The sequence below is a fragment of the Pelophylax lessonae genome (assembly GCF_965119305.1).
Source record: "Pelophylax lessonae genome assembly, chromosome: 5".
Taxonomy (NCBI): Eukaryota; Metazoa; Chordata; class Amphibia; order Anura; family Ranidae; genus Pelophylax; species Pelophylax lessonae.
The window spans coordinates 427838835-427852539 of record NC_138772.1 but is presented as its reverse complement, the minus strand read 5'-3'; the positions used below and the strand labels follow the sequence as shown (position 1 = coordinate 427852539).

General features: G+C 40.2%; 1 protein-coding gene across 1 annotated transcript in view; it reads right to left on the bottom strand.

Annotated features, from left to right (window-relative positions):
- The window catches only part of LYN (LYN proto-oncogene, Src family tyrosine kinase), a 139151-nt gene that overhangs the window by 55019 nt on the left and 70427 nt on the right, over positions 1-13705 (bottom strand). Inside the window, exon 2 of the mRNA XM_082257491.1 lies at positions 12965-13103. Within this exon, the coding sequence (XP_082113617.1) occupies positions 12965-13098 (134 nt within the window). The 5' untranslated portion in view covers positions 13099-13103. The remainder of the gene's footprint in view (positions 1-12964; positions 13104-13705) is intronic.

Sequence of the window (13705 nt, the reverse complement as noted above, 5' to 3'; positions counted from 1 at the left end):
CCTGATATCTGGGCGAAATGCATTGAGGGTCAAGTACATCACTTCTGGTTTGTGGCTGTTCGGAGCGTGGAATGCAAGCGGAACTTAGCACAGCAGTTTCTGCTTTATCTGCATGATTTATATGCTCTCAGTAAATGCCATCCGACGCACACTTTTAAATGTGAGTTTTCACCCTTTATCTCTGCTATTTTATTTAATAAAACTTACTGCACCATGAGATATTCTCCCTGCATGTTTTGAGATCCTATGGATAGATGTCCCCTTGAGCCAAATACATAGGAGACATTATTGGATAGATGTACCCCTGAGTCTCAACCTAGGAGGAGGTGGCCGCTATAAAGACAAAGAAGTTCTACAGGCACTGTAGGTCCTCAGAGGCCTGAGTGCTTCCGGTAAGTGGCCAATACTTACTGGGTGGAGGAGCAGATATTCAACTTATCACTGAACCTCACCAGGGGAAGAAGCACATCACAAGATGTGATATCACCCCACCTGATATTTTGTGGACACTTCCATTTATTTATTTTTGTGTCATTATCAACAAAATATTTATTTGTTCAGCACCTACTTCTTGGTCATTTTACCTAAGAATATTTATATATATGATTTTATATAGATTTTTTTGTTACACTGAGCACTTTACCTTGTAGTCCCATTTCGCATACCTATTTAGGTGTACGTTTAGTAAACTGAGATAAGCCGAGATCTGGATGATCACGGCTTGTCTCAGAGCATTGCCGGTTTAAATTACTGAGAAGAGTAGTGGAGAACATAGTCTTCTCTTCTCATCTCAGTACACAAACGGCTTGCATTCACTACACCAGAAATGGCCAGTTTAGTAACACATGATGTCACCTTATCACTGTGCTTCTCTTTGAAGATCTCCTCTTCCTGCTTCTCCAGCTCAGAGGTGGAGAATCAGGGGGAGAAGCTGTGTGATTAGAGGAAGAAGACTTCTTTCTTCCTATATATCAGCACCAGTGGGTTCAAAATGAATGTATATATTGTATGTATGTATGTATGTGTGTTTGTGGGTGTATGTATGTGTGTGTATATATATATATATATAGTTTGTATATATACAGTGTATATATATATATATATATATATATATATATATACTGGTGTATGTGTGTGTATATATATATATATATATATTGTGTGTACTGGTGTGTATATATATTGTGACAGGAAGTCAGGTAAATCTGTGGATGTTGTCACAGACAGGAGATACATTTCCACCTGGTTTAGAAAATTCACCAATTACTATAGGGTGTCGGCTGCAGAGGTAAGGACGTTAATTACCTCATCCTGAACAGCTGAAGTCTTTCAATGTCCTTACACCTTTCTGGCTACCTCTGCAGGTTCTGGAAGGATTCCGGCCTTATTGTTGGGATCTACCCAGCTGCCTGATTGAAAGCTGGCTCCACCTCTCAGCACGTGGCTGAGAGTCATAGCTAGCTGTGACCACGTCTCCCTAGTCCAGGGCTCCAGTGAGTGCTGGTGGAGCAGAACATCTGACAGTCACCTCTCTCCGATCCATGCAGACCAAAATCTGAGCAATCAGCGATCATGTAATCACTCAGGTCTTGGGCTTAGACTTGATGTGGGGCAGCTGCAGCATCACACCAATGCTGCAGCATACAGATTATTATGTTTGTTTCTTTTTTTAGTAAGTTGTTGTAAACCCTTATATATACCTAATGAAGTGACTACCCTCAGGTAATACACAGAGATTAAACAAATCCTCCTACATAAATTGTACCTGTTTATTTGCAGTCTTCTCTTCTTTACACCCTTTCAAAGTCCATTTATGAAGCTTGTCTGAACTTTGATAAAGGGGGTGGAGATCTGAAATTACACACTGCAGAGCTCAATGAGGAGAGCCCTGACAGCTGATTGGAGGAAAGGGACACCCCCTTCACACAGCACACAGGAACAGAGCTGCTCCATCCCTTGTTACCTTTTTTCTCTTGGTGTCAGGAAAACTCGCCAGAAGTGGCTCATGCAGATAGCAGAGGAATGGAGCAGCAGACAGAAAAAAACACTCAGTGCTCTGTATTGAGAAAAGCACACGCTATAGAAGGATATGCTATGCTCATATTGTCTGGGGTTTACAACCACTTTAACTTGAAACTTCTCCTTTAAAATGAAAAAGTAATATAGTGCCTAAGACTAGGTGCCCTAATGTGACATTGTTTTGTTTGTCATTTGTACTCCATCAGCAACTGCTTTCATTATGGAGGGCTTAATTTCTCAACTCACTCACCAGTAAAGGCCCGTACACATGATAAAAAAATCAGAAGTAAAATTTCGCCGACAAATGATCTGCCGATTTTCGGATTGTTAGTATAGTGCTTTCGACAGCCGATTACGAATTTTCATATGACAAAAACTGGATGTGCAGGCTATAAAAGTTTTATCGTAAGTGAACACAACGTCCGATTTTCGTTTAATTAGTACAGTTTTCGTTCGAAAAAAATCATAAGAGCCAGACTAGGCATGCTCGGAAACGAAAGAATACATACAAAACAATTCAACACATGACATCACTTCTGAAGTTGAATTCTGTCGTACGGGTATGAAAGTAACCTCTTCACTTTCCATATGAGACTAACATGCAACAAAAAATGAAAGAAAATTTGTCCGATAATCTGATCGTGTGTATGAGGCTTAACTGTAAGTGTCTGTTGATACTTGTGTTGCAGTACACACTGAAATAAGTTTCTTGATGCATTGATAAACGTTGATGTACCTATGTTTCTGCGTGCGATTAAAACATTCTATTCCCACTGCCAAATGTCAAAAAAGCCGGCACACGAATGCTTCTTCTTTATGCAATTTATTCCCGTACTTTCAGCAGTTACAACATGACAAATGCTAACTTGTTTTGGCAGTAGCCTTACTCATAGCATGAGTAAGCTTACTATGAGTAAGGCTATGGCCGAAACGCGTTATCATTTGTCATGTTGTAACTGCTGAAAGTACTGGAATAAATTGCATAAAGAAGAAGCATTCGTGTGCCGGCTTTTTTGACAATTAGAAGTGGTTTAGACGTTTTAGCCTGAGCTCTGACACTCAGCTCTGTATCCATTTCACTATGCGGTAGAGCTAGGGTGAGTCCTTACATACTATTGCCACTGCACACGTTCCTGCAAGGTGGCTGTAGATGTTAACATGACTGTCGCATGTCTGATAAAGGGGTCCTGCGAGTCTCGGAAACGTTGCATCTGTTTTAATGATGCAATTGCTGAATGAAAGCTTTGGACCTGCTCTGGAGAGCAGTGGTGGGCTGGTAACATTCTCTTAAGCTGGCCATGCACTAGCGGAAAAATCGTTCAAACTCATTTTCTAAAAACGAAAAACGGCCGTGAGAGCAGACGATCATGCCATAATGTAATCACCGAATTTGGAACGATAAATCGTTCAATGGACATAAATGAATCAGTTTTTCGTTCATTTTGTCACATATGCCTAGTGCAAACAGTTTGGGCGAGAAACACATTAACCTTTCAATTTATCGTTCGTTCGGCAGAATTTTCCAAACTGTTCCTGCACTTGTAAATGGCCTGGTGGCAGGGGAAGGAGGAGGGGGGCAGAACTTCTGGCTGAGTTTGCTGCAGCAAAGTCAGCTGGAAGTAGGAGCAGGTACCTGTCAAAACCCCCCCGAAAGGTGCTAAATGTGGCAGGGAAGGTAAGAGGAGGCAAACAAATGGAGCTTCCCTTTTTGGGTGGAGCTCCGCTTAAACCACACACCCACCATCCTCCTGTCTAATGAGTGTGACTTGCTGGTCAATGCTCTTAGGCAGCTCTTTTAGTTTTAGCCCCTGTTCTCACCAGTGCAACTTGTCATGCGAATTGACAGGTCCAAATCGCATGACAAGTCGCACCCTATTGTCAGCAATGGAACTGTTCAAATAGTTTGCGGTGCCACACAGATTTGAAAAAGAAGTTCCTGCACTATTTTTGGCGATTTCAAGTACGACTTGCATAGACATCTGTGCATGAAATCGCACAGATGTCAGCCAAGTTGCACCTGAAGTCGCACTGACATGCAGCTTTGAAATCGTGCAATTTTAAGTGAAGTCACACGATTTCAAAGTCGGTTTCAGTGTGAATGGGGACTTAGATAGAATTGGGGAAAGGTTCACTTTATGTTTTTACCACCCTTTCTAATTTATAGAAGGGTATTGCTGCACTTAATTCATCAAACTATCATAAGGTTTTTAAAAGGGCCCTTTTTGTTCTGTAATGCTTATACATGTGACCAACACATAACAAAGTGTACAAAGTATTTATTTTTTATAGAACAGATTATGGTTTTAGTAACTAAAGAATGTCACGTTTGTTGGGCAAAAATGTATATACAGTATATCTTTTTTTTTTTTTTTTTATAGAAATAAACATGGAACAAGCCGTGTGTAGTGCTGGTATGTCATGCCTTTTATTGTCTAACATATTAATAAAAGATGCACTAGGGAAATAATTTATCAGGTGATGATGACCAACACATCCCTGAAAACAGAAGTCCACTTAGCCAGTACCTTGTACAGATTTTTGATCCAAGCCTTTCTAACGATAGCTGTGAAGGGAAAGGCACAGGAAACGCAGACTAATGCCTCGTACACACGCAACGATTATCGGCCGACCGATCGGCCGACTTTTGTCCAGAGTTGTGTTTTGTTGGTTGGAATGTGCCTAGACTGCACACAAATTTTCTCGGCCAACAAAAATCTACTTCAGAAGTGATGTCATGTGATGGTTTACTTTCCGTGTGTTTTTTCATCTCTGAGTATGCCCAGTCTTGCTCATCAGATTTTTGTCTGCCGAAATCTGTACTGACTGACGGAGAATCGGCCGTTGTGGTGACGGCCAACAAAAATTTTATAGCCTGCACACCAGATTTTTTTTCGGACGAAAAGTCGCAGTTGGTTGTCGGAAGCATCATACTAACAAGCCGAAAATCGGCCGATCGGACGTTGGCCGAAAATTCCCAGCCAATAATCGATGCGTGTGTACGAGGCATTAGGTACTGCATATGACAAATATCCACTGATGATATTATCACTCTACTTTCTTTAGTATACAGTAACTCATTTTATGTAAGGGAAAGAATGGTTTAAAAGCCATATTTTGTTCTGGAAAAAGGCATTATTAAATCTTGAGAAGGACAGACAGCTAGCATTTTAAGAGGCCATCCTCTGTATTCTTCCTCTGACTTACACTGTGCTTTAATGAACGTGGATTGCAGTATGGAACCTCTAAATGAGGTGGTCCTTACACAAATTTGGGATATATATTGACAGCTAATGGTCTGATCTCGGATGATGCATGCTTGCTGGTTTGAAGGATGTGAAACTATTTTTCACAAAATCCTTCCGTTTTAATAAAATATCTAAATTTGTGTACATTAGCTTTAGGTGAAAAAGTTTTAAGGGTATTTAAGAAGCATTAGGTTTCTGGAAGAAGACATCATGCTTTCGTAATAGATTATTGCAAAGCAAATGGAAAATATTCTGTACATACTTCCTCCGTGAGCCAAAAAAAGGTTCCTCTTTTGTGCTGGGAAATGCCTCACATATACTAAAAATATTTTTTGCAAAGACAGTGTTTTTTTAAATAGAAAATACAGATTTTAGGGATTTAACTGCTGCCATTGGCCATACATGTCCACGTTTTCTCAAGGAGAACACATATATTAAAAGTGCATGTATTTAAAATAAAAAAAAAAAAAGCTCATGCAGTACTTTTCTATTTTGCATCTGACAACTCTGCCCCTGCTGCACTGAATTTTACGTGTATCAGCCTTGCCCAGTTCTCTCCTGCTGGACTACAGAACACCTCCCTCGTATGTTAGGAAGAAGGAGAAGTGTTCTGCATTTCAGCAGGACTGACGACATTGGCCGGATTTCAGTGCAGCATAGAAAGAGATAAAACATGGAGAAAATGTGCAAGTGTTGGAGAGAATTATTTTAATATGGTAAGGGGTTAATCTTTAACACCCTATCTCCCATGCTTTAATTCTATTGCCTATTTATTATTTACTATAATAAAGTAATTTCAATTATTTTCTTTGTCTTTTATTTAGATACATTTATTATTGAGCTCTTGTTCCTCATTTTTTTGTGTCTTGGCTTACCTTATATCTTTCTAAGAAAACATTCTGGCAACTGGTCCTCAATAATAAAAAAATATACACTAAGAACATATGGGCAGCCTTTATCATCTAGACCAGTCTTTCTCAACCAATTTTCAGTCAAGGCCCCTTTTAAAATTATAGACAATCTCGAGGCACCCCATTCTAAAATGTAAAAAGATATTCTAATCATTTTACATAATGCACCAACATCCACACGTAGGACACCCAACATTAGAGGTGATTTATTCTTCCAAAGCAAATACACCTTTTGCACACTGGTACTGACTAGTATTCCAGTGTTTCTCTTCACCCTCAATTTCTCTTAATCAGTCAGCTAATGTGATCCCAGTGTTGAGGGGCAGGGGTGGATTAAACAAGGATGCTGTGGAGGCAACAGACATCCTGCATATCAACTGATGACATCATTGGTTGTTATGATGCTGGTGTCTCGTCATAATGGTGCATAATGAAAACCTGTGGCTTTGTGTAACTAAAGGACAGGATTGATCCACCTGCTGGCTTGTATACAATTTTTGATACATTTTCCGGCATTTTGCCAAGGCACCCCTGAAGAAACCTCCAGACACCCCAGGATGACCCCTGGTTGAAAAAGGCAGATCTAGACAACGAGACATGGGACTGCCCATGGCAAGCTCTGACACCTTTTGCCCAACTGTGATTCATGTTAAATTTTGTGTACAGTTCAATATGATTGGTTCCCAACTATCTGATCACCACATCATCTATGACGCAGTGGTCACATGGCTTTGTTTATAAACAGCCAATGACAGCTACTAACGTATTTCTGAACTCGCTCACTGTCCACATACTACATGCACAGCTTTTGATGATTGGGTGCCTGCTTAAAACTCATTTAAAACCTAACAGTGTATAAAATACAAGTCAAACTGTAGTAGTCCTACTACCAGCCCTTCATAATAGAAACATGTGTCAAAACTCTACAGTTAAACCACATTCTCAGCAGAGACCATAACAGCGCTGTATAGCCCAGGAACCACACCCGCTTTCCATTATACATTGTCTGTTTTTCTGGTCATATGAAGTGTTTACCAGAAGATTACTAAAAAGGAACACTGCACACTGAGCTGAGTTGCAAATTCTATTTTTCACTGTAAATGTCTGTTTGGCATTATTCTCAAGAGAAAATGTACTTCCTTATTAGTATCATGTAACCTGGTTAGCATGTCTCCGTTACCATGTATACCCATCTCTTTCCTTCCTTAGCACACAAAAGGTTGGTAATCACAATAACAGTGTAAAAAAAGGTACAGCTGACATCATTAATAATACTATGCTTTCTGTGATTAGACAAGGTGTCTAAGGCAGATCTTTTAATTTTAAAGTATTTAAAAAATCCAAAATGTTTCCTTCTTTTTCATCTGTTAAGAGCAAGAACTTAGTCGATCCCCTGTCAGTTGTGTTTTTTTTGTTTGCTGTCTGTAATAAAGTGGGAAATTTCTCTTAATTTCCTGTTCCACAGACACAACCAAAAGTAAAAGGAAATCTCTCCAATTTGAGGGGGTAGAGAGCTGTCATGGGAATAGTTGTCCCCATTCGAAGTTTGCCCCTCTATTCCTTTTTCAGTGACAACTGCAATTTTTGGATTTTCTAAGACCTTCTGTCCTGGTGACAATGGAGAGGGTGACTCTCCTCAGTGGAGCTCAAGACAGCTACAAAAAAAAACACAACTTTAACACACCATTTTTGGCACAGGCTTTTTTGGTTCTAATAATTTGGTGGATTGTAAATAGAAACCATAGCTTTGACTATTAATTTTTCATCAATGAAAACTGTATAATAAATGTGATAAAAGTATCACAGCCAAAAAATGTGGTGCTGCCTTCCTCCCATTCCCCTTCAAACCTCCACTTCCTGGCCTAACTTTCCCTACATGGTTGGAAAAAAAAAACAGAGGAGTCCAATCAGAGAGATTGTCCAACTTGAATTATGGCAGTTGACTTGTTTCCTCTCTTTTGTATATTCTAATAATTACCAGTACAGCCTGTTTTCTGACTAAGATGCACTGAGATGCTGGTTATCATGTGCCATATCGTATTATACCATGTTTTCCCGAAAATAAGCCCTACCTGAAAATAAGACCTAGTATGATTTTCGGGGAGGGTTGCAATATATAAGCCCTACCTCAAAAATAAGCCCTAGCAAAGTCCTTGTAAAAATATATAATCAATTTTGTAAAAAGGTTATATAATGTCCAGTGTGTCTCCTTTTGTAAATTTATTGTCGAAAATACCTTATTTACAGCGCCACTGGGCGCTCACATGACCCCCAGAAATCTCCTCTCCTCCCGGCTGACGTTAGCGGCCCCTCCCTTTGCAGTGCTCAGAGCAGGGCTGACATCAGCGGGGATCTTGGCTCTTCCGTCGGCACTGCTCTGAGTAGAAAAGAAGAGCTATGGCGAATCACATGGGCGCCCAGTGGCCCTATAAATAAGGGATTTTCGACAATAAAGTTACAAAAGGAGACTCACTGGACATTATATAATCTTTTTATAAAGTTACAAAAGGAGATACACTGGACATTAAATAATCTTTTTACAAAACGAATTACATATTTTTACGATGACTTTAACTAAGGGGTACAGGGGGAGAGGGGGGAGAGAAGACAGAGGACATAGATAGGACATCCCCTGAAAATAAGCCCTAGTGTGTTTTTTGTAGCCAAAATTAATATAAGACCTGGTCTTATTTTCGGGCAAACACAGGTACAGTTTTTGAATCTCGCTTAGGACTGTATGCTCACTGAAAAATAAAGCATTGAAAAAAATTGTGTGCGAACATCTCTGCCACCAAACTTTCCACTTTAAAAACAACACTACACTTCAAACTTCAACCAAAAATGAATACTTCATATTATACAGATAGTAGTATGAGGGGTAAGAGGGAATTTTTAACAGCACAAAGAAATGACTTATATAAATGACTGCTGATGTCATCACGTATTTGGAGTACAGTGGCATATAGGAGGGGGTCACTCATGACATTTCATGACATACAGTATCTCACAAAAGGGAGTAAACCCTTCACATTTTTGTAAATATTTTATCATAACTTTTCATGTGACAACACTAAAGAAATTACACTTTGCTACAATGTAAAGTAGTGAGTGTACGGCTTGTATAACAGTATACATTTGTTGTCCCCTCAAAATAACTCAACACACAGCCATTAATGTCCAAACTGCTGGCAACAAAAGTGAGTACACCCCTAAGTGGAAATGTCCAAATTGGGCCTAAAGTGTCAATATTTTGTGTGACCACCATTATTTTATAGCACTGCCTTAACCCTCTTGGGCATGGAGTTCATCAGAGCTTCACAGGTTGTCACTGGAGTCCTCTTCCACTCATTCCTGGCTACATCATGAAGCGGGTGATGGAGATGGTGATAGAGACCTTGCGCTCCTCCACCTTCCGTTTGAGGATGCCTCACAGATGCTCAATAGGGTTTAGGTCTGGAGACATGCTTGGCTAGTCCATCACCTTTACCCTCGGCTTTTTTAGCAAGGCAGTGGTTGTCTGGGAGGTGTGTTTGGGGTCGTTATCATGTTGGAATACTGCCCTGCATCCCAGTCTCCGAAGGGAGGGGACCATGCTTTGCTTCAGTATGTCACAGTACATGTTGGCATTCATGGTTCCCTCAATGAACTGTAGCTCTCCAGTGCCAACAGCGCCCATGCAGCCCAAGACCATGACACTCCCATCACCATGCTTGACTGTAGGCAAAACACACTTGTCTTTGTACTCCTCCCCTGGTTGCCGCCACACACGCCTGACACAATCTGAACCAAATAAGTTTATCTTGGTCTCATCAGACCACAGGACATGGTTTCAGTAATCCATGTTCTTAGTATGCTTGTCTTCTGCAAACTGTTTGCGGGCTTTCTTGTGCATCATTTTTAGAAGAAGTTTCCTTCTGGGACGACAGCCATGCAGGCCAATTTGATGCAGTGTGTGACGTATGGTCTGAGCACTGACAGACTGACCCCCCACCCCTTTAATCTCTGCAGCAATGCCGGTAGCACTCGTACGTCTATTTCCCAAAGACAACTTTTGGATATGACGCTGAGCACGTGCACTCAACTTCTTTGGTCGACCATGGCAAGGCCTTTTCTGAGTGGAACCGCTGTATGGTCTTGGCCACTATGCTGCAGCTCAGTTTCAGGGTCTTGGAAATCTTCTTATAGCCTATGCCATCTTTATGTAGAGCAACAATTTTTTTTTCAGATCCTCAGAGAGTTTTTTGCCATGAGATGCCACGTTGAACTTCCAGTGACCAGTATGAGAGAGCGAGAGCGATAACAACACATTTAACACACCTGTTTCCCATTCACACCTGAGATCTTGCAACACTAACGAGTCACATGACACCAGTGAGGGTAAAATGGCTAATTGGGCCAACTTTGGACATTTTCACTTAGGGGTGTACTCACTTTTGTTGCCAGAGGTTTAGACATTAATGGCTGTGTGTTGAGTTATTTTGAGGGGTCAGAAAATTTACACTGTTATACAAGCTGTACACTCACTACTTTACACTGTAGCAAAGTGTAATTTCTTCAGTGTTGTCATATGAAAAGATATAATAAAATATTTACAAAAAATGTGAGGGGTGTACTCACTTTTGTGAGATACTGTAAGTCTTTATGTTTATATTAAATGAAACCTTTAATTTCAACTAAATCACTTAACAGAAACGTTTTCATTTGTTGAAACTGAAAAAGCTGTATATTTTTATCAAGCAGTAGTACCATTACTATAAAAGAAAAAAAAAGTCTGCTTTCTTTGTTCTTTATTACAGGCAATTGACAGTCAAGTTAAGATATTTTTAGGTTTTTAAGTATGGGAATATAGTATAAAAGTCCCCAGGCAGGCACTGACTCGGACAACTAATTAGACTTACAAGATTGGCTTAGAACTATAGTATATACAGGCTCCATATATTCCAGCAAAATGTGTGGCCCTAACACTAATGCCTAACCTACCATCATGACTGCAGACATTTTAGTTAGTATAGATAATAGGGAATCAGTGTCATGCTGTATATTCTGCACCCCTGTATTTTTCCCTGCGTCCCTGCAAGTAGGTGGCTGGTGGATTATTTACAACAAGGTATGATAAGAACCTTGTATCATGCCACCTTAGTGCTACTTCAAAAATATTTCTCACTTTGCTTCATGACCTGATCAGTATTGTATACAGGTTGATTCATTAACCACTTAAGCCCCGGAAGATTTTACCCCCTTCCTGACCAGGGCCTATTTTGCGATTCGGCACTGCGTGACTTTAGCGGACAATTGCGCGGTCATGCGACGCTGTACCTAAATAAATTTGACGTCCTTTTTTTTTCCACAAACAGAGCTTTCTTTTGGTGGTATTTGATCACCTGTGCGATTTTTTGATCATGCGCTATAAATAAAAAAAAGAGCGTCAATTTTGCAAAAATAACAATATTTTTCACATTTTTTTATATGAAATTCCCAAAAAAAAATGTAAAAATCTAAATTGTTTAACATTTTAGGCCAATTTGTTTTATGCTACATATGTTTGGTAAAAAAAAAATTGCAAAAAGCGTATTTTGATTGGTTTGCACAAAAGTTATTGCGTTTACTAACTAAGGGAAAGATTTTTGTCATTTTTGTTGTTTTTTTTTAAACGAGTAATGGCGGCGATCTGCGATTTTTTTTGCGGGACTGCGACTTTGCGGCAGACAGATCGGACCCTTGACTGACTTTTTTGACACTTTTGGGGTTACCAGTGACATTACTGCAGTAATCAGTGCTATACATATGCACTGTTACTGTAAAAATAACACTGGCAGTGAACGAGTTAACTTTATTGGAGAGGGAGGGGTTAAGTGTGTCCCTAGGGGTGTGTTTCTAACTGTGATTGGCTGTGGCTACTAGTGTAAGAACAGTGATCAACGGTCCTACATAGCAGAACCGTTTGATCTCCATTCTTACACAGGGAAGAATGACAGGCGGCTTTGTTTACATTAGCCGCTGCCTTTCTTCCGGTGTAACGGAAGATCGCGAGTGCCCGGCGGACATAGGGTCCGCCGGGCACACGCGCGGGGGGGGGGGTCCGTGACCGCGCGGGAGTGGGAGCGGGCCTCCGCCGAAGCGGGCTCGCTCGCTCCCTGGACCCTCACAGGCTAGCGACGTAGACCTACGTCGCTTTGCCTGTGAGGGGCTGACTGCCGACGTAAATCGTCGTGCGGCGGTCGGCAAGCGGTTAAAGGCTAACAATGCTGTATTTTACGGAAGAAATGTTTTTGTTGGCTAAGTTTTAATCACAAATTTCCATGAACGTAGCAGCATCAAACCCAAGTGACAGTTTATATTATCTTTGAGATTTGGTCATAAGTACTGGATAAACATATAGATCAAGCTGCCTAGACTGCAATTGTCCCATCCACTAGCACCTCAAACCTTAAACTGCATCAGGGATCATGTAAAACTCAAAAGATATCAGATGTTTAGTCTCATATTATTTTTGCATTTGTTTCTGCCTGGACCAAGACAAAAAATACAATTTGAAAAGTAGGAATATACTTAACATAAAGGACTCAGTCATAAGCTCACTGGAGGCAGTTACCATAGGCCAGAGAATGGCTCTTTTGGTGTTGTTGAACTTACAACTTTTGAATGCAAGCACAAAAACAGCTTCGGAGCCAGAGGCTGATTATTATTACCCCAGGAAGAGATTGGATTGGTGTAAGGGGAAAAAAAAAGAAGGTGTGGAGCAAGCCATGCTAAGGTAGGTTTTCTGCCCTTGGCTATCTACTTACTGGCCTTTGCTGTTTATTGGACGTTGGATCTGGTACATAAATAGTTCGTTCAGGGTTACGTACGGGATAGTGCTTCGTATCGTTGCTCTTTCCAAATTCAGAACGTTGGTTTTTCGATTTTGATTTGATGCATCCCATATTTTCTGTATGAACACAAGAACATAGGTGCAAAATTAATGTACCTGCTGTAAGTACTATAGCGAATAGTACATTTTTTATCTTTATATACCCAAACTTAGGTAGAATGGAACAAAGTTCAATATTGTAACTCCTAAATACCCTAGTTTATACTAGCCTTTAAAATTAAAGTCTTTTATTATAGAAACACATTACCCCTATAAGGCATAATGCATCTTAATTACAAAAAAATATTAAACAGCAATAACAACAGATCACGTTCTAGCTGATAATAGTAACAGATCCAGCTTGTAATAGTAACAGGATAAAAACAACTTAAAGAGGCATCTGATTAGTTGCTAAGTGAAAACCTTTTTGCAGGTGTCTAAAAATGGGCTTTACTTCTGTACAAGCAATCTTGTACGGCGATCTGCGATTTTTTTTGCGGGACTGCGACATTGCGGCGGACAGATCGGACCCTTGACTGACATTTTTTTACACTTTTGGGGGTACCAGTGACATTACTACAGTAATCAGTGCTATACATATGCACTGTTACTGTAAAAATGACACTGGCAGGGAAGGGGTTAACTTTATTGGGGAAGGAGGGGTTAAGTGTGTCCCTAGG